The sequence below is a fragment of the Saccharomyces eubayanus genome, chromosome XV, assembly GCF_001298625.1.
Source record: "Saccharomyces eubayanus strain FM1318 chromosome XV, whole genome shotgun sequence".
Classification (NCBI taxonomy): domain Eukaryota; kingdom Fungi; phylum Ascomycota; class Saccharomycetes; order Saccharomycetales; family Saccharomycetaceae; genus Saccharomyces; species Saccharomyces eubayanus.
The window spans coordinates 44752-68049 of record NC_030974.1 but is presented as its reverse complement, the minus strand read 5'-3'; the positions used below and the strand labels follow the sequence as shown (position 1 = coordinate 68049).

General features: G+C 39.7%; 13 protein-coding genes across 13 annotated transcripts; 5 read left to right on the top strand and 8 right to left on the bottom strand.

Moving 5' to 3' along the window:
• Positions 1–1325: 1325 nt before the first annotated feature.
• Positions 1326–1628, top strand: RPS19A (40S ribosomal protein eS19; the record flags this gene model as incomplete). The annotated part of the gene is made up of 1 exon (XM_018365421.1): positions 1326–1628. The coding sequence occupies one exon, from the start codon at positions 1326–1328 to the stop codon at positions 1626–1628; it is 303 nt and encodes a 100-aa protein (XP_018221676.1).
• Positions 1629–2255: 627 nt separating this feature from the next.
• Positions 2256–4007, top strand: SMF1 (divalent metal ion transporter SMF1; the record flags this gene model as incomplete). Its single annotated transcript, XM_018365420.1, has 1 exon — positions 2256–4007. One exon carries the CDS (start codon positions 2256–2258, stop codon positions 4005–4007), a length of 1752 nt encoding a protein of 583 aa, XP_018221675.1.
• A 218-nt stretch (positions 4008–4225) lies between these two features.
• HRP1 (Hrp1p) lies at positions 4226–5890 on the bottom strand (the record flags this gene model as incomplete). Its single annotated transcript, XM_018365419.1, has 1 exon — positions 4226–5890. One exon carries the CDS (start codon positions 5888–5890, stop codon positions 4226–4228), a length of 1665 nt encoding a protein of 554 aa, XP_018221674.1.
• A 975-nt stretch (positions 5891–6865) lies between these two features.
• On the top strand, positions 6866–8167 carry TRM11 (tRNA (guanine-N2-)-methyltransferase; the record flags this gene model as incomplete). Its single annotated transcript, XM_018365418.1, has 1 exon — positions 6866–8167. One exon carries the CDS (start codon positions 6866–6868, stop codon positions 8165–8167), a length of 1302 nt encoding a protein of 433 aa, XP_018221673.1.
• A 140-nt stretch (positions 8168–8307) lies between these two features.
• On the bottom strand, positions 8308–9744 carry TRM13 (tRNA:m4X modification enzyme; the record flags this gene model as incomplete). The annotated part of the gene is made up of 1 exon (XM_018365417.1): positions 8308–9744. One exon carries the CDS (start codon positions 9742–9744, stop codon positions 8308–8310), a length of 1437 nt encoding a protein of 478 aa, XP_018221672.1.
• Positions 9745–10603: 859 nt separating this feature from the next.
• MDH2 (malate dehydrogenase MDH2) lies at positions 10604–11731 on the top strand (the record flags this gene model as incomplete). The annotated part of the gene is made up of 1 exon (XM_018365416.1): positions 10604–11731. One exon carries the CDS (start codon positions 10604–10606, stop codon positions 11729–11731), a length of 1128 nt encoding a protein of 375 aa, XP_018221671.1.
• Positions 11732–12121: 390 nt separating this feature from the next.
• On the bottom strand, positions 12122–12334 carry RPL25 (60S ribosomal uL23 domain-containing protein; the record flags this gene model as incomplete). Its single annotated transcript, XM_018365415.1, has 1 exon — positions 12122–12334. The coding sequence occupies one exon, from the start codon at positions 12332–12334 to the stop codon at positions 12122–12124; it is 213 nt and encodes a 70-aa protein (XP_018221670.1).
• Positions 12335–13831: 1497 nt separating this feature from the next.
• Positions 13832–14965, top strand: YGK3 (serine/threonine protein kinase YGK3; the record flags this gene model as incomplete). Its single annotated transcript, XM_018365414.1, has 1 exon — positions 13832–14965. The coding sequence occupies one exon, from the start codon at positions 13832–13834 to the stop codon at positions 14963–14965; it is 1134 nt and encodes a 377-aa protein (XP_018221669.1).
• A 243-nt stretch (positions 14966–15208) lies between these two features.
• VPS68 (Vps68p) lies at positions 15209–15763 on the bottom strand (the record flags this gene model as incomplete). The annotated part of the gene is made up of 1 exon (XM_018365413.1): positions 15209–15763. One exon carries the CDS (start codon positions 15761–15763, stop codon positions 15209–15211), a length of 555 nt encoding a protein of 184 aa, XP_018221668.1.
• A 620-nt stretch (positions 15764–16383) lies between these two features.
• On the bottom strand, positions 16384–18957 carry ALR1 (Mg(2+) transporter ALR1; the record flags this gene model as incomplete). Its single annotated transcript, XM_018365412.1, has 1 exon — positions 16384–18957. One exon carries the CDS (start codon positions 18955–18957, stop codon positions 16384–16386), a length of 2574 nt encoding a protein of 857 aa, XP_018221667.1.
• A 1039-nt stretch (positions 18958–19996) lies between these two features.
• DI49_2276 (uncharacterized protein) lies at positions 19997–20326 on the bottom strand (the record flags this gene model as incomplete). The annotated part of the gene is made up of 1 exon (XM_018365411.1): positions 19997–20326. The coding sequence occupies one exon, from the start codon at positions 20324–20326 to the stop codon at positions 19997–19999; it is 330 nt and encodes a 109-aa protein (XP_018221666.1).
• A 341-nt stretch (positions 20327–20667) lies between these two features.
• Positions 20668–22089, bottom strand: GAS4 (1,3-beta-glucanosyltransferase; the record flags this gene model as incomplete). The annotated part of the gene is made up of 1 exon (XM_018365410.1): positions 20668–22089. The coding sequence occupies one exon, from the start codon at positions 22087–22089 to the stop codon at positions 20668–20670; it is 1422 nt and encodes a 473-aa protein (XP_018221665.1).
• Positions 22090–22707: 618 nt separating this feature from the next.
• HRT1 (SCF ubiquitin ligase complex subunit HRT1) lies at positions 22708–23073 on the bottom strand (the record flags this gene model as incomplete). Its single annotated transcript, XM_018365409.1, has 1 exon — positions 22708–23073. One exon carries the CDS (start codon positions 23071–23073, stop codon positions 22708–22710), a length of 366 nt encoding a protein of 121 aa, XP_018221664.1.
• Between the last annotated feature and the right edge of the window lie 225 nt (positions 23074–23298).

The following is a 23298-nucleotide window of genomic DNA, read 5'->3' as shown; positions in this document are numbered from 1 at the left end:
TGGTGGTGAATGTATCACTTTGGATCAATTGGCTGTCAGAGCTCCAAAGGGTCAAAACACTTTGATCTTGAGAGGTCCAAGAAACTCCAGAGAAGCTGTTAGACACTTCGGTATGGGTCCACACAAGGGTAAGGCCCCAAGAATCCAATCTACCGGTAGAAAGTTCGAAAGAGCCAGAGGTAGAAGAAGATCTAAGGGTTTCAAGGTGTAAGTTAGATAAGATCAAATTTTCATATTTACTCTTTTATTACTCATTTGTAATTCATAAACTACATACACTTTTAATCCTTTCTTTAAAGTTATGAAACATATCATCAATATCTCGCTCATTTTGGTTGTGTTTTTGGAGAGCAATCGCACCATTGGTTTAGTCGCAACTAGATGCGAAACATCATGCGTAAATTGTTGCCGATATTAGGACCGAGCATGAAAACAACAATTCAAACTCCAATGCAGATACTCTATTCTTGAATCACGCATCATGCATGACATTTGCTTATTATCTGTGGGATATTCTGTTTCTCTGCCAGCTATACATCCGTACATATTACTATATGCATAAATCCGTACCCTTTTTACCCAGTTGATTGTTTTGTTTTTTCTGCTCCTCATGAAGCGAGCCGCCAAACTTTGTGAAAATTTCCAAGTTAGATTGGGTTTCCGAGCTTGTTTGGAAAAGTCTCATTGAGACATTGGTAAGATATAGGTGAATTGAAGCATATGGGGGTTGTATATATCAGACTCAGGTGCGTTTATTGATAATTTAGGTGAAAAGTGAATTGTTACGATCGACAAATAGAATAAAAATGCCAGGTGTTTCCGTTAGGTACGTACAAATAATGACAATGATGATTATATGAATTTATCATTATGTTTCAGAAAGTTAATTGGAAATTGGACATCTATGAGGAGTGAAGTTGAGCGTATTGAGAACTGCACCTTTGTATAAGGTAATTCAGCAAGGACAGTAGCTCAACCATGGATAAAATCAGCAAAGTTTTCAGAGCAATAATGCCGAGATATACGGGTAAATTATATGGAAGCAATCGAATTATAGGAGAGCCATAAAAAGCACAGGAATACATTTGCTGATGTTTCATGAACAACAACCCGGATTTCGTCCAGAAAAATCCAAGAGACATGATGAATAAAGTGGATTTTATGCTGTATCATTTACTAACAATCTTTTTTTTTGTTTATTCTTTTTTTACAGAGACGTTGCTGCTCAAGATTTCATTAACGCTTATGCTTCTTTCTTGCAAAGACAAGGTAAGCTAGAAGTTCCAGGTTACGTTGACATTGTCAAGACCTCTTCTGGTAACGAAATGCCACCACAAGACTCTGAAGGTTGGTTCTACAAGCGTGCTGCTTCTGTTGCCAGACACATCTACATGAGAAAGCAAGTTGGTGTTGGTAAATTGAACAAAATGTACGGTGGTGCCAAGAGCAGAGGTGTCAGACCATTCAAGCACATTGATGCTTCCGGTTCCATCAACAGAAGAGTTTTGCAAGCTTTGGAAAAGATCGGTATTGTCGAAATCTCTCCAAAGGGTGGTAGAAGAATCTCCGAGAATGGTCAAAGAGATTTGGATCGTATTGCCGCTCAAACTTTGGAAGAAGACGAATAAATATTTAATTAATATTAATTATTTTTTAATATATATACTACTACCATTATCATCATAAAACAAGTAATAATAATAAAGTTTAAAAGATACAAAGAAGGGGACGTCCATCCATTAGAAAGTTTATAGCAGCACCTAGTTCTCAATTTGATCTATGGAGTCGATTTTTCCGTCACTCCGTTGCATCATTTAACTTCGGCTAGCCAGATGCCCTTACATCCGGCTAGCCAATTAATCTTACTATATACGGAAAACGCGACGCCAATTTATTGAAACCAGCAACAACTTAAACGCGCTATTTCGACATCGTTGACTGCCCCAATGATTCCATGAAGTGGTCTTCAAAACATGCCCATGCGCCTCGGAACTTAGCGAATCAACAATCATCTCTGCTTGCTCATTCTTGTGCGAAAATCATGTGCCCGCACTGAATGGACCCTAATGTTTCCTAATGCAAAGTTTGGTGCGCATTTTCCCAAAAGTCCGCCTGGGGTGGCCTATTATATTTCTTATATAAGTATACATCAAGGAATATCAATGTATATTTAACAGATTGATCATTTTCCTACACAGTGTATAAATTAAATGTTAGGTCAACACAAATAACCGAAATTTTTTGCTTAGGACGAGATGGTCAAGGTTGGCTCTTCTCATGCTGCAGTTGACGTCGGCGTTAGCGAAACCCATCAAAGAAACTATGTCTCCGAAGAAGTCTTTGAAATGAAGGATAAAAAAGACATGACGGTGGCTTTTGACGAAGAGGCTCCGGTCAAGACTTTCACAGCCAACTCATCTGACCATGAAGGAGAAGAAGTATACGTGTCGAAAAGACAGGTTATGAGAGACGTTTTTGCCAAGTACTTAAAATTCATTGGCCCAGGTCTATTAGTTAGTGTTGCTTATATTGATCCTGGTAATTATTCCACTGCTGTTGATGCAGGTGCTTCCAATCAGTTTTCATTGCTTTGTATCATCTTGTTATCCAATTTTATTGCTATATTCTTGCAATGCCTGTGCATCAAGTTGGGTTCCGTTACTGGGCTAGATCTGAGTAGAGCTTGCAGAGAGTACTTACCAAGATGGCTCAACTGGACACTGTACTTTTTCGCTGAATGCGCCGTTATAGCCACTGATATAGCAGAAGTCATTGGTACTGCGATTGCTTTGAACATTCTGATTAAAGTGCCCCTCCCAGCGGGTGTCGCCATTACTGTCGTGGATGTGTTTTTAATAATGTTCACATACAAACCAGGTGCATCTTCGATCAGATTTGTTAGAATATTTGAATGTTTTGTTGCAGTATTGGTTGTTGGAGTGTGCATTTGTTTCGCCGTGGAATTGGCCTATATTCCAAAGTCTACCTCGGTCAAAAAAGTGTTTAGGGGGTTTGTTCCATCATCTCAAATGTTCGATCATAATGGTATGTATACTGCCATCTCCATTTTGGGTGCCACTGTCATGCCACATTCCTTATTTTTGGGATCTGCTTTAGTACAACCAAGACTCTTAGATTACGATGTTCAGCACGGTAACTATACAGTTTCAAGTGACGATGATAATAAAAAGCAATCAAAATCTGCTGAAGACGTCATGGAGGAAAAATACTTCAACTATAGACCCACCAATGCTGCCATCAAATATTGCATGAAATACTCAATGGTTGAATTAAGTATAACTCTTTTCACACTGGCCTTGTTTGTCAACTGCTCGATCTTAGTTGTAGCGGGTTCTACGTTGTACGATTCATCAGAAGCAGATGGCGCAGACTTATTCACCATCCACGATTTATTATCAAGAAATTTGGCACCAGCAGCAGGTACGATTTTCATGTTGGCACTATTGCTAAGTGGTCAGTCTGCAGGTGTGGTTTGTACTATGGCGGGACAGATTGTCAGTGAAGGCCATATAAACTGGAAATTACAACCGTGGCAGAGAAGACTAGCCACAAGATGCATTTCTATAGTCCCATGTTTGATAATTTCTATTTGCATCGGTAGAGAAGCTTTGTCGAAGGCATTGAATGCTTCCCAAGTGGTATTATCTATCGTGTTGCCATTTTTGGTCGCACCTTTAATTTTCTTCACCTGTAAGAAATCTATAATGAAAACAGAAATCACTGTCGACCATGCCGAAGAAAACAGGAACGCTCAAAAGAACAATAGTAACAACTGTGAATCCGAGAGTGGAGTAAATGCGGAGAATGGAGTCATGGAAGGCAATGTGAGTGATATGGAGCTAGAAAATAGCAAAGATGTCAAAATTGTTTATATGGCAAACAACTGGCTTATCACAGTGATCGCTGTTATCGTATGGATCTTTTTATCGTTCCTGAACATTTACGCCATAGTGCAGTTGGGTATATCCCATGGTGATGTGAGTTAATGTCTGCATTTTGTTTCCGTCCTACACTTAGCTTCACATGCGATGCTTAAGTAAAATACTTAGTGCACTTGGCGTCCGAAATTGCACAGTAATTTCAAAAGAAAAATACTAACGATTAAAAATATATATAAGTATGTTAAAATTTGCTTGTGCATATATATGATAGAGGGATTGTTAAATTATACAAAGATTGTTTTTTTTCGTTTTCTACACTATTTTTACCTGTTGTATGGATGGTACCCGTTATTACGTCTATTATATCCACCACCGCGACCACCACGGCCGTTTCTTCTGTGGTTTCCACCACTACGATGATTGTAATCACGGTCACGGTCGCCGCGATCACCACGGTCACCACGGTCACCACGGTCACGGTCGCCGCGATCGCGGTTGTAGCCATAGCCGTTGTTGTGATCGTCATTATATTGTGAGGATGGGCCCTTTGGACCGTTAGGTAGATTCAAAGGTGGAGAGCCTGAGTCTGTATTTGATGTATTACCAATAGTTTGCACGTCATTGGACTTGTTATTGTCAGAATCTGAAGGCGTTGGGGAACCTTGAGCGTTGCCTGAATCTTGTTGTGGTTGATTCAAAGTCATTGCATTTGGTGGCATGGCAAACCCTGGCATCATCATTGCCATTTGTTGCATTTGTTGTTGGTACATTTGAGAGTAGTCCATACCAGTTTGTTTCTGCATTTGCTGGTAGTATTCTTGCATCTTCTGATAGTAATCGGTCATTGCTTGTGGATTCATCATTGGATTGTAACCCCCCATCATTGGGTTTTGGTACATTTGGTTGAAATCGCCTTGATTACCGAAATTACCGCCACGACGGTTCATGTTGCCGCTGTTGCCGCTGTTGTTACCGCCTGCGTTGTTGTTGCCACCATTTGATGATTTTTGTTGCATATGTCTTGGTTCAGCCCTTTTAATCTCAATCTTACGATCTTTGAAATCGATAAATTTATTTTGGCAAACTCTATCAACGGCATCAGCAGAGTCGTAGGTGACAAACCCAAACCCTCTTGATTGACCGGTGTCCTTATCTAACATTAATTGGGCATCAATAATTGTACCCCATTGAGAGAAAAACTCTTCAAATTCCTTTGGTCTGACATCTGGACCAATACCACCGACAAAGATTTTACCAGTTTTGTCTTGTTCATCTCTTGGGATGGCTCTCTTAGGGTCGATGACTTTACCATCAAGGATATGTTGTGTCTTGACCACTTCATCGACACTGGAAGGTTTTTCAAAAGATAAGAAACCAAACCCTCTGGACCTACCAGTGGCAGGATCCTTCATGATTTTCAAATCCGTGACGGTACCATATTTACCAAAATATTCACGAAGATTATCCTCGGTAGTATCCCAGTTCAAACCACCAATAAACATCTTACAACTTTCTTTGGACAAATCAGCTTTCAAACGTTCTTCCTTAGTCTGGGTCATTTGTTGCTGAGTGGGTGGTGATTGAGAAGATGGTTGCTGGAATTGTGACATTGTCTGTTGAAGCTGTTCCCAAGGTAAGCCAGAAGGTCCCGCAGAACCAACGTTTGCATTGGCGTTTGAAGCAGTGTTTTCTAGTGGTTTCTCATTCTTAGTCTCTTCATTGGAACCTTCTTTTTTGTCATTTGCAGTGCCATCTTGCTTACTAGAAGATGAACTTTCGTTACTATTATTATTACTACTACTGTTGTTACTATTTGGGTTATTTAGTTTGTTCAAGCTAGAAGATAATGCTTGTAAGGCGGCTAGTTGATCTAGTTGAGAAGTGCCGCTGTCAGTTTTCTTTGGTTCTTCATCTTTCTTCACTTCGTCAGTGGTGGTTGGCTTATCGTCGCCGTAGATGTCGTTGAAATCTTCTTCGTCAGAACTCATTGCTTATTTAACCTATTCTCTATTATTGTCAGACTTGCGTGTACTGCTAAAGCTCTTTCTAAATATAATATTTGCGTCTTTATGAAAAGATTGTAATATAAACAGTAATATTAATACAGAATGAAAAAAGGGCAAAATGTGTGTGGTGCTCGCTTTTTCAATTTCTTGTTATTTTGAATATACCTTGTCTGTTTTTATTTTCTGGTTTCTTTCGTAATGAGTAAAAAGAAATAGTAAGGTATGATATTTTAGTTATTAAACACTAAAAAGTAAAAAATAAACGTAAAAATTTATAATAGTATATTGTACTAATACTTGACTATCTGTAAAGATTAAATAACTAATCGAAACTGTTTTATACTTGGTTTTTGCCGGGGATAACCAGAGGGGAAGGCGAAAGAAAGAGAATTCCGGCTGGGCGGGTGGGAAGCATGCCGCCTTTTATACTTTTTTTTCTTTCGCCTCCCAAACAAGGAACTTCGGCGCCGTTCGTAGAGGGTGAAGAAAAACAAAAAAAGAAAAAAAAAACCTTCCGGGTACTCCAGCGATAGACCAGATTTAGCCGCCGATCGCTCATAAAGGTTTTAGCTACCTGCTACCAGGTGAAAGGTGTCAATTCTAATACGTCTGGGATTTGATTTTTCACTGCATTAAGATTTTTTTTGTGTTCTATATTAACTTCTTGAACCTAAATGACCTAGTTGTATAAAAAATTGGATTAACTATGCCGGAAAATGTATACTTGGCAGGTAGAGTGTTACGCACTATAAGGGAAATGGTAGACTCTTTGTGTTACTATTTTTCACAGAAAGTTTTTATGTTACCCGTAAAAATGGCTCTTTGCGAAAAAAAGAAGAACCTTCCCAAGAAAAAGTGAAAAAAAAATCGATGATATGGGCATCGAGATCTGGTTAGACAATATGGCTGCGAAATAGCATAAATAGGTATATCGTATATAGGGGAGAATAGAGCAGCATGAAGAAGTACTTGCTGTATATGGTTCAAGTCCATTTGAACTTTAGAAGAGCAGAATTGGAATCATTAGCAGACCTGTATAATCTTTCAATAGATTTTTCTCAGTATGACGTCGATAGTCCATTTTTTGTCGTAGAGTTGGAGAATGACCAGCAGGCCAGGGACTGGATCAAAAGATCTATTTTGACCAGAGGCATTTACGAATACTGGGGGCAGGGTGCAACGCTGGATGAGTTGCATCAAGACATCAAGTGTCAGCCTAATTTTGAACAGGATTTACAAAGAAAGTTCAAACACTCCACTTTTAAGTTCGAATTCGAATGCTATAGAGGTAACAGTAAGGCCAACAGAATAAAACAGATTGAATCGTTTCATTATCTTGACTTTGAGGGGAAGATCGATATGAAACACCCTCAGGAAGTCTTTACTGTTGTAGAAGAGTACACTCCGGTATCGGAAAACATTAGTGGTAAAACCCCTGCAAGGATCTTTTTTGGTAGACAAGTTCAAATGAGTAATAGAAGTGCTATGGAGAAGTATGATCTGAAGAAAAGACCTTACAAAGGTACAACGAGTTTTGAAGCAGAACTATCTTTGGTTAGTGCCAATATAGCTCAAGTGAAACCAGGCACTATAATGTACGACCCGTTTGCAGGTACGGGGTCCTTTTTGGTTGCAGGTGGACACTTCGGCGCTTTAGTCGTTGGCTCGGATATTGACGGTAGGATGATTCGTGGTAAGGGCGCTCAAGTGAACATTTCGGCTAACTTCAAAAAATACGATGAAAGCTCTCAATTCCTCGACGTGCTAACCATGGACTTCACGCATAATGCATTAAGAAACAGTCTTGTGATTGATACGATATTGTGTGACCCTCCTTACGGTATTAGAGAAAGTATTAAAGTTTTGGGCGCCAAAGATCCGGAAAGGTTTGCTGGAAAGGAAGATATAGAGATTGATGGTGAAAAGGCATTTTTGCGCCGCGATTACATTCCAACAAAAAAGCCTTATGCTCTTGATTCATTGTTAGACGATATTCTACAATACTCTTCGGAAAGATTGCCCATTGACGGGAGATTGGCCTTCTGGATGCCCACGGCAAACGACGCAAACATAGAAACGATTGTACCGATGCATGAGAACCTAGAATTAAAATACAATTGCGTCCAAGAATTCAACAAATGGTCAAGAAGGCTACTGGTCTATATTAATAGGGGTGACACTTTTAACGGGCCAAGTAACCATGGACTAAAACGTTCGGAGGATAATTTCAGGGAACGATACTTCAATAACTTCAATTAATGAGCACGCTTTGTAATTTTCAAGTATATACTTTTTTTTTCGGAAAGAATTTATATTTATATTTATGTCATCGGTAAAAGTTTCATGATAGCTTACAAACCGATGAAAAAGTACAAAAAAAATACAAATCAAAGGGCTACCTACTTTTTATAAACTAACATGGCCACGTTTTCAAGGGACACATCAGAGGCTACGTATTTTATCAGTTCTGCACTATACCCTTTAAAAGTCTCCTTGACATAGGCCAGTCTGCCCTCATCGATTATACGTCTAGCCATCAGTCCTATATTTTCTCTCTCCTTGATGGTCATTGTATATGGTTCTGCTCCATCAAACGATTCAACAACATTTACTGTATCTGTAACGTTCGCGTCTGCCTTTCTTCCGCAAGTAGCCCAAGTACAGATTTTGGTCAGCATGCGGAAAAAGCTTTCATATGTTAGAATGGAACCATCAGCCTTATACTTTTCAAGAAGTGACGTGATATAACCACGGTTAACATAATCGCCACCATTACAAACATGCCTGCAGCACATGGCAATGCAAATCGCCCTTAATTTAGACTCAGATCCATCGTCATCACCACCATGTAAGACAGTACTATTTGTTATGCACCTCAAAGTTAGGTCCGTAGCGACGCCACAAAGGTGCTTAGAAACGCAGACGTATCGGCTCTTGTCCGTCGGCGTTGAAGTTAAAATTGAATCTAACTTCAAATCCCGGATGTCGATCTTAGCCCTATTGATACTCGGACACTTAATAGCCTTTAATTCAGAGCGCAACTTTATTTCCAAAAAATCGTCCTTTATCTTCTTATCGAACTTCATCCTGTTCGCTGCTCTGTCAATCAATATGAATTCATTGGAATTTGATTCTGATTGGTCTTCGGAAGAGCCCGCCAATTGAGTAAGAACATATTGACTTATATAGCGCGAGAACTCAGCCCTGCCACAGCCAAACTCAATAAAGCTCAAACTCGTCGGGTTCTCATAGGCTCCAACAGCAACCAAGTTTTCAATCAGCGAGGACTGTTGAACAGCATGCTTGGTGTTTGTCTGCAACTGAGGGAATCTTCTCAAAGACATCAGTTCATTGTTTAGTTGTTTCAATGGCAGCTCATCCATGGTCTCCATTTTGAAGACCTTATATAGCAATTGGATGGATTGAATATAATGCTCTGCTGTAAGATCTATTTTGGCAGGTGGGGACAATACTGCACCACCTGCATTGAAACCGGGTTCGTAGTACGACTTGCCGTCGTTCAGATGGCTCAACTTGGTCTTATTACATTTCTTAAGATGCATATCCAACCGATCTGCCCAAACGGTATGATTCGAATCTAATGGACAGGGAATTCTTTCTCTTTCCTTCCCCGCCTTGGCATCTGCACCATGCTTGTTATGAACCTGAGAATTCGTAGCCTTCCTCAGCAAGTTCAAATGCTCAGAGCAATACAGGTTTTGCGAGCCTCTGGTCATCCCGCATCTTCGCTTCTTTTGTTCCATGAAATATTCGCATTGCAGCCTTTCTGAAGGCTTCGCCTTCTTAGTCACCGGTCCTGCATTATCTTGTGACATCCTTGCTTGTACGACTAACTTAAAACAGCTTCATTGTACCTGCATATATGCATAAATACATTTTTACGTAATAGCAATGTCTTGAGTTTTTTTTTTTTTTTTTCACTATTACTGGAATTGGATGCGATGAGCTAAGAAAAAAGAAAAAAAAGAAAAAAAGAATAGGAAGTGAAAACATATAATGAAACCTCGGCCTCTACAAGTGATAAGATAGCACCGAATGCTGCATGTTCGGCCAGTGGCGACCCATACACTACACGGCCTCGCTTACTGCAATGCTGTACAAATTCAAGTAGAATTCTATTTATCAAACACCAGAGTAGTAGTTCCACGTACGATAGCGGGTACCTCATCCCGATCTCCGCATCACTCTGCACGGAAAAGATGTCACATTATCTATCGCCTCGGGATTCGCCGGCCGAAAGGACTCACCATGCACGGTTCCGCTCCTTTAATCCGCAGCAGTTTCCCCATTCGGCCGTAGCCGTTCAAACGCCGCCGCGCCTTGCCCCAACACTCCCCTAAACGCCTCCGGGAAGTTCCGATTTCTTATTTTTTTCTTTGTGTTTTGTGGCATTTTGGCACTACCCGAACCCTGGCAAGGTCCGATTTGGTTTTAAGGAACAACGGGAGCTATCTAAGGTTCCAAAGATATACTTTGCTACACACGCGTGTGAATGTATATAAAGATAAGAATTTATTGATATGAGAGGGAAGGCTGCATGATCTTTCTTCTTTGTTAATTTTTTTTTGTATAAATGTTTCACTTTCTTGTTTAAAGATTTAGTCAAAATAATAAAGAATATAATAATATAGACTATAACAAAAGCATAATATAAAACTAAAAAATCACATCAACATGCCCCACTCAGTTACCCCCTCCATTGAACAAGACTCTTTGAAAATCGCCGTTTTAGGTGCTGCCGGTGGTATTGGCCAGTCGCTATCGCTGCTTTTAAAGGCCCAGCTGCAATACCAGTTGAAGGAGAGTAATCGCACTGCTACTCACATCCATCTGGCTCTTTACGATGTCAACCAGGAGGCAATCAACGGTGTCACTGCTGACTTGTCTCATATAGATACTCCTATCTCCGTGTCCAGCCACTCCCCCGCAGGCGGCATTCAAAACTGTTTGAATAACGCTTCTATCGTTGTTATCCCTGCAGGTGTCCCTAGAAAGCCAGGCATGACACGTGATGACTTGTTTAACGTGAATGCCGGTATCATTAGCCAACTGGGCGATTCTATTGCCGAGTGCTGCGATCTCTCCAAGGTCTTTGTGCTTGTCATTTCCAACCCTGTTAACTCTTTGGTTCCTGTGATGGTTTCGAATATCCTCAAAAATCACCCTCAGTCCAGAAACTCAGGCATCGAAAGAAGAATCATGGGTGTTACTAAGCTAGACATTGTAAGAGCATCTACTTTTTTGCGTGAGATAAACATTGAATCTGGGTTAACCCCCCGTGTCAACTCCATGCCAGATGTTCCAGTAATTGGCGGACATTCTGGTGAGACTATCATCCCATTGTTTTCTCAATCAAACTTTCTATCGAGACTAAACGCGGACCAGTTGAAGTATCTAATACATAGAGTACAGTACGGCGGTGATGAAGTGGTCAAGGCCAAGAACGGTAAGGGTAGTGCCACACTATCGATGGCTCACGCTGGTTACAAATGTGTTGTCCAGTTTGTTTCCTTACTATTGGGTAACATTGATCAAATTCACGGAACCTACTACGTATCCTTGAAAGATGCTAACAACGCTCCCGTGGCACCCGGTGCCGACCAATTACTACCTCTAGTGAACGAATCCGCTTACTTTGCCGTGCCCTTGACCATCACCACAAAGGGTGTTTCCTACGTGGACTACGATATCGTCAGTAGAATGAACGATATGGAGCGCAACGAAATGTTGCCAATCTGTACTTCCCAATTAAAGAAAAATATCGATAAGGGTTTGGAGTTCGTCGCTTCTAGAACTGCTTAAACGCAACGTTATTATCGGAAAAAGGCATCTGATAATAGGAAATGATAATATTCACGAAAAAAAATAAATTAAAAAAACTAATAACACATATATATATATATATTCTATTTAAATAGGTAATTCAACATGAAAATAATCTGTCACTTCAATTTATAAGAGTAATAACCCTGCAAAGGATACGCTATTCGCACTTCACATCAAGATTTTGTTTGCCTCTCTATTTTCTGGAAGCCGAATACAAAGGAGCTCATAATCAGTGATTTTAAGTTGCAAAAGTCTAACAGTAATATATTATACTAGTTATGGATTTTTAACATGTTATGAAAGATTTATTGTATATTTAAAGAAAAATTTAAAAATATATTAAATTTATTAATTAAACGAATTAGATTAAATGTAACCGATTCTGTTAGCAATGTCCAAAGCATCGAAGTCAGCAGTCAATCTAACGTAAGCCTTCTTGGTACCGTTTGGTCTAACCAAAGTGTTGACAGTCAATACATCAACTTCGTATAATTCCTTGACGGCCTTCTTGATTTGGTATTTGTTAGCTTTCATGGAAACTTGGAAAACCAAAATGTTACCATCTTCAACCTTCTTCATAGCAGTTTCAGAAGTGATTGGTTGTTCAATGACCTTGTATGAGTCCAATCTGTTGTAGTGTGGAACAGCCTTGGAAGCATATTTTGGAGCTCTAGCCAACTTCAAAGTCTTTGGTAATCTGAAGGTAGCGGAGGTTCTGACCTTCAAAGCCTTCTTACCATTAGTACCCTTGACGACAGCTTTCTTAGCGGCATTAGCCTTAGCTATTTAAAAAAAAAAATTCATGGAGATGAATTAATTAGTCTGTTAGTAAAATGTTCCTTCTTTGGTACAGGGTTGTACACAGAACACAAGAAAACGATGGAATGAGAACTGTTACAATTTTTGCAGTTTGTTACCACTACGTGGAAACTGATCAGGGCAGTATCAATGATTGACAATGATGAAAAACTTACAACTTTACAAAGTGGAGCGCATATTAAAACGGTCGTTGGATATTTGAACATTCTAACGTCTGCAATACCATTCATATCAGTTAATGTTTCGGTAACACTGTTCCTTTTCCGCGTGGAGTTTTGTGTGGTAATCATGTCTCTCAACCTCGATTGTATTAGTTTTCCAATATCCTCTTTTTCTATTCCGTTGTGCCATTATTATTGCAATTCACATACCAGATGGAGCCATTTTTATCTTATTGATCTTCTTTGTTTGACCTCTTCAAGAGCAGGAGAAAATCTTATGAAATATAGTTAAAAATGCTTTAAAACAATTCTTAAAAGATAATATCTAAAAGATTGTGTGCATAGCATGCATTGGAAAGCACCTCAACTCTGTGGAGAGGTAAAAGTTAGAAAGGAGCCTCTGTCCAATGTCCAGAGAGAACCATCGATCTGCTAGTGTGACGGCACAGTCTCGCGCGACTAAGCCGAAGGGACAGCTAGGCCGGTGGGCTGCCTTTCTCTGAACAGAGTGAGCTTAGTTTTTTCCGCTTGGCTTCGGCTCAAAGTTTTCTCTGTCGCACAATAAATATTTCAGACAAGAAAAAAAAGTAAATAAAAGAGTTCCAGCTACCACCCGTACACATCGTATTATAGCCCATACATCCTCATCGATTTCTTGAATGAGGGAAAACCTCTAGATTAGAACCAACAAGGTTGCTGTATCGGAAACGGAAGATAAGAAGGCCAAGAAATTCCGAAAGGAAGACACATCATGATAAGATTAATCGGGGTGCTGGGGGTGCTTAGTGATTGTTTACTTGATAAGACTCCGTAACGGTTTAAGGTCGTAACAATAGATTTCTTGTAGAGAGGGATGAATAAACGTACTTATCAAACTTTATCGACAAGTTTCATATACACTGTAAGGACGGGTTATGTAAAGAACTATTACTTGTACATCCCTGCGAGACTTGTGCCCGTAACTTCAGGGTGTATAAAGAGGTTTCATCCTTTACTGTGCAAACATAGTAAATATAGCGATTAGTAAACCAAAAAAAACAACAAAAAAAAACTGGATCCTATTTATTTACTTACTTGCTTGTGGTACTAGCTCACGATGCTTGTAGCGAAAAAGGTTTTCGGGAATATTCCCAATATAATGACAAAGTCAGAGAATGAACACTATTTTATCGATGACATCGTATCTATTAAAAACAGACAAAAGAGCAAGATGTATGTCAAGGAGGGGAAACGAATAGGGCATGGCTCATTCGGCACTGTAACACAGTCGTATTTGTCAAACAACAGTACAGAATGGTTGGGGCCCTATGCGATAAAAAGAGTCGTTAAATGTCCAAAAGTGGAGTCTTTAGAATTAGAGATCTTGCAAAATATTAAACATCCAAATCTAGTCACTTTAGAGTTTTTCTTTGAGAGCCAATATACAACCAAAGATGGTGGACAAGTACACCAAAAAAATTTTGTTATGGAGTATATTCCTCAAACCTTGAGTTCTGAAATTCATCAATATTTCGATAATGGATACGAGTTTCCTACAAAGCATATTAAGCTGTACGCTTTCCAGATTCTTCGAGCACTTCTCACCCTACATTCCATGAACATATGCCATGGTGATCTCAAGCCGAGCAACATACTGATTATACCCAGCAGCGGTATTGCTAAAGTTTGTGATTTTGGCTCAGCCCAACAATTAGGGGGCAATGGAGATCTAAAGACATACTTCTGTTCGAGGTTTTATAGAGCACCTGAACTTCTTTTAAATTCAAAGAATTATACAACACAAATAGATATATGGTCACTTGGTTGCATAATAGGCGAAATGATAAAAGGTCAACCCCTTTTTAAAGGAGATAATGCCAAATCACAATTAGAGAAGATAGCAATTCTATTAGGCCGGCTCCCTGAACCTAATACTTCTTCAAGCGTATCTCAAGAATTACAAAGAAACTTACATGACCAAAAATTTAAGAAATTTATGCATTGGTTCCCGTATATCGAGTTTTTCGACGTTGACTTCTTAATAAAAGCATTGGTGTATAACTTTGCTGAAAGATGGGATGCTAAACAATTAATGGCTCATGAATTTTTTGACGCGTTAAGAAATGAAACCTATTTTTTGCCAAGAGATTCGAATATGCCAGTGCATCTACCAGAATTATTTAATTTTAGCGCACTAGAAAAAAAGGCTCTTGGAGAGTACTACAACTCAATCGTACCACCGTCGGATTAGGTATTTGGCCTAACCCGTCTTGCATCCTCCGTCATCATACATTCTTTATCATACTAATAGCATTTTCCCCTAAAGTTCCCCTTCAGATAAAACCGTATAATATATTGCAATATGTACTATACCTTTATTTAATGATCCTTTCATCTCGAAGAAAATATCCAAATATATACACACGTTTTATTATATATGCCAGTACCCGTGAAGTGGACTCAAAGATGTTTGCTATATCATGCATAATTTAGCTTAAAGTGTCAAAGAGTATGAATACTCGTCTTCCACATTTTGAGCAATCCATAGAACGACACAACTCAATAATATGCATACATTTCCTAATACATTGTTGATGCCCATCCCCAATGTTGGATAAGTATTATAATCCTTGACTAAAAATTTGATGATCAATACAACAATGGAACCTGATAATCCACCAGCTAATAAGGCAAAGCCAAAAAATAAAATAGTACGAGCTTGCCATGCCATGCTCGAGTCCAAATCACCGCCACTGCTACCGAAAGCACCACCGTCTGATGATAAAGCCCCTTGCAGTAATCTATTTTTTTCGATGGAATTGACAATCAATGTCCCTAGCGTACTGCAAAGAAATGGAATCCAATCAATAAATGTCACATGAACGTCCGAAGCATTGGAGAACCTAGAAAAAAGTACCGCATCCAAAAAGACCCAAAACCCTAGAGCATAAAGGGCACCTGATAGATATACCCCGGCCTTCCTTATACCATGAAAAGTAGGGATTTTGAAGGGGAACCGAAACAATCCGGCATGATCATCCGCGTCCATGTTGGCTGTGTTTTGTGATTGCTTTTATATTCCTGAATTAACGACTCTTATGCGTCTTCTATATAGCGTTTACTTGTCATCTTCACGAAAGGGGCGCGGCACATCTCTCACATTATCATTAAACGTTTTCTATAAAATATCCGGCGGGGTAACAATCCTACAGTACAGTATTAGTACAGTATTTGATACATTGATTGATAAGGTCATTATCAAGTCTATAAAAAGAGTGCAGAACAGAGAGTGTTCTACAACACCAAACAGTTTACAAATGCATTTTTATGGTTTTTTTGTTATGAATATATGTAAGTTTGATATTCATCATCTTCTTCTATACAAAAACAGGACCAGCCTCTATTAATCCTTAAATATCTATAAAAACAATTGACAAGTTTTGGGAGAGGTTTTGCACAGTGAACGGGTTACAAACTAGGAAAAACAGTACAGAGGATGGTACCATAAATGGACATGCAAAAGCAGCAAATCAGTACTCACATCATCATGAATATATGAGAATTTAGAAGCTTTTAGTTAGATTGATATTTATCGCTGAAGTTTGGCAAAGACGCCGTAGTAGACTTAGACAAACACAGCTTTCGTTCTTCTATCTCTATCATCAGTAATCAATCATAACGGCTATATCTACTAGGAAGACTCGCGATTGACCTGTTTGAAGGGCCGGCTCTTACATTGACGTTTTTAGAACGATCGTTGAATCGTTTATTTCTTCTTGGCAAAAAGCTGGATATGACTGACTTAGCCCCGCTCTCCGCAGCTTCATTTAGTGTGGACGGAGGATCTATTCTTTTAATCCAAAAGTTCGCTAAGAACCAACCTGCAACAGCCAATGAAAGTAGAACACCCAATATCCCAAACCACCACGCAATAGTTTTAGTATTTCCTCCTGGCACCGGAACATTCATACCAAACAGACCAGTGATAACGTTCAAGGGAACTAACATTGTACCCAGCATCGTAACTTTTCCTAACATTTCCGTAACTTTATTATTAGAATTAAATGACTCTACTTGTAATTGGGACAAGTAGTTTGTATGTGATCTAGAGAAAATCTTTTCATAAGCTAACAGATTTTGAAACATTGTGAGCAAATGATCTTGGATATCACCTAAATATAGTGCAATATCCCCTCTTGGTTGTGAAGTTGTAGGCACGTAGCTGTTTGGTAAAGTTGCATAGCTATTATCATTGGTGCGATTAACATTATCTTTTCTTGCTTGTAAATTTGCAATGTTGATTTGTGACGTTAGCGCTGGCCCGATACCATTAGCTTCATCTTGACATCTTTTGGCAAACATTTTAATGACATCGGCCTTACCGCTTAGAAGCCTCATTAGCGTCATTGTCTTGCGTCTACTTTCGCCAATTCTTTGTAGCATGGCCGAAAAGTCCATGTCACGAGCCATGAATACAGAATCTTCAATAGAGTCTGCTTCATATTCGATCGATTGAATGACCGGAGCAAAACTATCTGTGATATCATCGATCAAAGCATAACATAACCAATCCGAATTGACGTTGACGTAATCACGTAGTTGTCTTACACGTCTTCTAACATTGGCACAATGTGAAATTGGACCAAAATGGAAGGTCAAAACACCAGATCTACAAACGACAATGTAAACGTTAATGGGCTCTAAGAAATCTTCCGATTCTTTGTCGTTTTCAAATGTATGGAAACAAACAAAATAATACGACTTAAAAAGCTCCACTTTTTCACGAGTTTCTTGCATTCTAATATCTTCTGCCGTCAATGGATGAATTCCAAAAGCCTTTGCTATGCAACGCATTTCGTCATCGGTTGGGCAACTGCAATCTAACCACCAAGTTGGTTCCCCCCCTCTGAACAATTCATAGAACGACTGGCCTTCAGACACCAAGGACGGGATATCAGTAGCATGCACGGTTTCATCAGATTCTGAACAAAAAAATGAAAACCTGTTGGGAATTTGAAAATCTATATTTTCGTATGACGAATATGCTGGATCATGAGCTGGAATTTTGTCGTCTTCTTCTCCTTCCACCTTATTTTTACCAAATGACACGCCAGGACGTGGTCCAGATTTATCATCTTCTTCCTCGTCTTCCTTCTTCTCATGAATGTCTGCTTCATTGATACTATTACCAGTCTGCGAGATTCTAGGTGTGTACTTGAGGGCTGCCGAGGACCCTGAAGTGGAGGTAGAGCTTGTAAATCCAATATCGTGAGACATATTACCAAATTTTTGTTCATTGGGCCCTTGAAGGCTTGCCAGGTACTGGCTCTTTTCCGCTGTCGCAAACTGGGCGTACTCTTCTAATTCATCAAAGTCTATACCATTAACTCTTGTGTGCAATTGCGGAAGCATCGGGAAACAAACATCTTCCTCCGTCTCTTGCGACTCTCTGGAGGCCTGAGAAACATCGCTATCAAAAGAGGCTCTGGTGTTCATACGCACTGGCTTTCTATCCTGTGGATCATCTTCTACATCTGATTTTTGGGTTGCGCTTTTCGTAAGCAGAGCCATGGGGTTAATGGACGAATGCGTGGATGTTGTGGAAAATGTTCTTTTCTTGGGGTCTGCCTGCTTGGAATGTGTATCAGCTTTCATTTCTAGAGGGGTTTCAGAGATTGGACTGACTATTGAAGGCTTACGAACTTTGGTAATAGGGCTTGCCGAGGAAGGCACACTTAACTTAGATTTGTTGCTTGAAGAAACTGTGGATGGCGACATATTATAATCTTTCTTTATGCCCTGATCCTTTGGTATATGGCTACTATTACTCTCTACGTAAAGCTGCCTTTGGTGTGGCATGGAATGGGCTAACCTAGATGGCCTCGCATTGGAAGTTAAAATCGCGGAGGCTCTCAACTGGTGATGAGCAACTGTTTCGTCCAACTCCGAGTCCACATCTTCAAAATCTATCCGGCTTCTAGCAGGTGGATTCTCAGCCTCCGCATGGCTGTCGCGTTTCGTTGCCTTCTTCTGCTTTTTGGGAGCGGTAGGCTTGGAGTGTTTGGCTGTTTCCTCTCGTTTCAATCGAGGCGCTTCGTGACGGACTGGTAACAAATCGGGATGTTGCCTGTGGTCATATAATCCTGTATGGTCCTCTGTTTTCATGGAAACCATAGAGTTAGCCAGCGAGTTTGACCTCGATAAGTGAGGCGATGACTCTGACGAACTGGACGATGATGACATTACAAAGTGTTTTCCCGCTTTCTTGCAATATCCGGTGATCTATGAAAAGAAGTAGTGGTATTCTTTTGCCGAATTTTCTATTCAACTAGCAGCACACTTTCATGTAGAAAGATTATTTAGTATCTGTCTTCCGTCAGGATGATCTTTTCTTGGCAAACTATCGAATGAAAATAAACTAAAACTAAGTCGTTTTGATTTTGCCTCTATTTAATGATAGACTTGCGAATCGAGAATTATACTCTTTATTCGATTTGGCCAAAGAAAGTACGTTTTTGAAACTTTAATGATCAGTTCCATCGGCTGGCTATCCAATCCATCGGAGCTTCTTCTGACAAAATTTTTAGTCTCAGATATCGCTTTTGTATCTCAGAATCGGACGGGCTGGGAAAACGTGCTTGCGAGATTTGCAATTTACTAAGAATAAAGAAAAAGGAGGGGCTCTATAACAAGAAGGGTCAACAAGCACTGGCTAGCGGGGCCAGACGACTACGAGAGAGCAGCCAGTTGCCTCTGTTTATAGAATTGTCTATAGAGCTAGGTCTGTGGAGCCTTGCAAACCTTGCTGCAAACCTTGCTGCAACCTCGAAGCACCTCCCAAATCCTGACATATTCGTTATGTAGTCTTTTAGCACAGAAGACCATTCTTGTTCCCGGAGAAAGGAACATCGCACATTATAGAGGTTCGTTCATAGAGTGGATTGCTGATAAAGGCTAATCAAAAACTCCCCAAATCCTCAAATTTTGGAAAAACATATAACGTTAGAACATTATCTTATGATTATGGCTTAATTAAAAATATGACAGACTATATAAAAAGGTGTCCTCCTTATCGTGGAGTTGATCTAGCACTGGTTGATATTTAGATTCCGGAGGACTTATCTTGTTCTTTGTACAACTTTTCTGATAAACCCAATTACGTATTAAAATGCGTCTTCCCTACAATCATAAATTTTCAACGTAGAAAGCTCTAACTTCGGCAGTTCTGACGTTCTTCCTTTTCGGTCATGATAGAGTTCTTTGTGAAACGGCTAAAATCAGTTCAGTACCGAGAGTCGACTGTGGTCTCTTTATCTTCTTCTTGTGATGAGCTTGGCGGAACAGGTGGAGGAGAATCCAAGCACTTAAACTCTCGAATCAACGGCAAGTTTTCTTCAGACAAATAATCCGGATGGAAAAGTCGGGTGCCTTGCTGTCCAAGTTTTAATTGTGGTTCCTTTGCTCGTCTTTCATGGAAAACGGTCCCTTCCGGAGGGATCCGTTTGATGACTTTGCCCAGGTTAAATCTCAAGTTCCAAATCGAATGTGCAAGTTCAGCTCGTTGCAAGACCCTGTATTGAACATCTTCTTGCCCTTCTCTATCGGTTGTCATTTTTAACTGATTATTATTGTCGTTACCGATGCTAGTTCTTTGTTCATGCTATAAAGTGGTAATAAGAATATTTAAGGAGCTCGGCGGCAAAATTGCTTTGGCCGCTAAATTACCGTACTGAGTTCACACAATATATCTAAGAGGAAGACCAATATGCAAAGAACTTACAGAGAAAGAATTCGACTGAACATGAGTAAGTAGCGCAAGCGTTGTGTAGAGCTCTATATATTTCTATAAGTTTTACATTTAGTAGCTAAATCCCAACCTTTCCTTCAATTGTCGTGCCACAAAATAAATATCTCTGCAGAAATATGACTCGTATGGAATTTCATCACACGTGTTTAAAATAGGATGTTTAAAATATAAAAGAGCAAAAACAAACCGGGGGGTACCAAAGGGCCGATCATAGAGCCAGAATTTCTGTGCTTTCTTTTCAACTCATCTCTTTCCCCTTCCTCGTCCTCCTCTCCCCCCTCTTGCTGGTCTGAGGATGTTAAACTTTGTACTACTTCAATCCTTTTGGGTCCATCCCAGCTACTACCATCTACGCCCAATATCGTAACATTAGGGGATAACTGATTCTTATGCAGATCTATATATTTCCCCTTCTCAACTTTTACACCTTTTTTAACCAAAAAACTTCCTAAATTTTTAGCAATTTTGGATTCAATATTCAAATTTTCATAATCTTCGATGCACGATGGGGCGTCCTGCATTTCAACAGTCTCTTTTAAAGTTTTCATAGAGGGAAACTCAACATTTTGGTAATGCATTTTGAGCTGTTCAAAATCTGCCAATAACTGTACCTTACCGTCGTCTTGATATTCGACAAGGCCATAATTATTATCCTCTTGTGAAAATTCGTAAACCAAACCTCCACTGAACACTGAATACATCTCATCAGAGAACAATGAGTCTATTTCTTGGAATTGCCTGGGCAAAACTTTATTGCATCCGAACTCTGAAAAGAAAACTGGTTTCGAATAGCTCCTGTATGCTTCCACCAATGTGTCGTATCCGGAAGTTTGCATAGTTTGTTGACCGCACCACTGATAAGAGTTAACACCGTAGAAATCAACGCTGTTCTCAGGCTTATCTTCGACTTTGCATTCTAAATACTCGGATAACGAGACCCTATAACTTAAATCGTCTGCAGCTGAATAACCTACGGGAATCGTTCTGGCAGAGTGTGCACTTATATATTTTTTCATAGATCCAATAAGCTCTTTAATGTATGCCGGTGAATATTGGGCTGACCTTTTGTCATTTACAATTTCATTACCAGCAAAGAATCCTAAAGTGTTATTGTAATGGGAGAATTGTTCCACCACTTTGAAAACATGTTCCAAATAAAATTCGTTGAAGGTAGACCAAGGTTCATACCTGTTCAGATGCTGGTTTTGTAACGGTGAATTCACATCCAAAATAAGATAAATTCCTGCCATCGCCAACATGGTCATACATGCGTCGTGATTTAGGTCTGGATTTATGGAGTATATTCTTACTGTATTTATGCCCAAATCCTGAAACAACAAAATATCACGAGCACATGCTTCGGGATTGGATAGCGGGTCTTGTTTTTCGTTAACTTCGGAAGAGCCTCCTGGCTGATAGTCAACACCCTTTATGAAGAACGGCTTTCCAGTCACTGTGTCAACGAAATGCTTGTCCTTGATTTTTATGGGATGGACTGAAGCTTGACACAATGTGAGCAGTTCCAAGACCAGGAAAATAAACGTGATTGCAAATTTCATCGCATACATTGCCTCAAGACTTTAATATCTTGTTAACAGTGTCTAAAATATGACAAGTTCTTATGTTACTGTATTTTCACTCTTGATTATATTTTGCGTCACTTTTTTGTGACACTGCCTTTGCTTACTTGCCTTGGCAAAAACAACAAAAAAAAAAGAGACAGTTTCGTTTTTCCCTCCTACTTACTAGCAATAGTTGCATAAAAGATGCTTTACTTACCAACAGACGCACATTCATATTGACAATGCCCTCGAAGACATCACAGTGTCATTACTAGCGTTTATGACAACTGAGATGCAAAACACTGCCTCGCATATATACATATTTTTAAAGAGTTCAAAACAATGCTGAGTAAGCGGCTACACAAAGCCAAGGGCATTGCACAATTCCATCCTGTTCTAAAAAAATGATATTTGTTTCTACCATGACGTTACTAACTCTAGAAGAAAAGTACATATAGCTTGATCATGCTCTGTATATAACAATAATTTCGCTCTGGAAGAGAATAAAAACGTGTATGCCTATTATAAACCTAATGACACCACCTCAAAGGAAGGGAAGATGGACGAAAAACTAGCCTCTAGCCTCAAGGTATGCTTGATGTGTTTTTGGGAAGTTCTAACACTTCACCTACCGCACCTTGCCAATTGCCAAGGTTGGTTGTCCAACGGGCATGCATCTCTCGTCTTGATCCATTTATTGATGCAGTGCAAGTGGAAAGCGTGATTACAAACACCCCATGCTGCCACACATTCGTTATCTGTGTCGGTCATAGCCTTCGGCTGGCATTCGATGCATGGTTCCATAATGTGGTTTCTGCAAATGGCACAGTTGTCAACGGCTATATCCCACGACCAGAACGCCACCGCTGTCCATTTTTTAATCTCGAATCTTTTTTTTTTGGTCTCTACCGGTGTATTTTGTTGCTCATTCTGCGTGGAAACTTGCGATTCGTCTTCATCTACTTCCATTCTGTCACCTTCGTTGCTCATTCTGTAGTGTATATGTTCGTTTCCTGTGTTCCCAAAAAGGGTTCCTATGTATATCTGATATTGCGTATACTGAAGCCCATATCCACCGTGTGTTCTATGTTTTTCCCTCTTCCCACACCTTTAGAGGAACAACTGTCACGATATACGACACCTTTGATGGGAATCGGACAAAGAACCTTTGAATTTTTAGCAGGCATTTCATCAGATGCATCTATAAAGTATAGA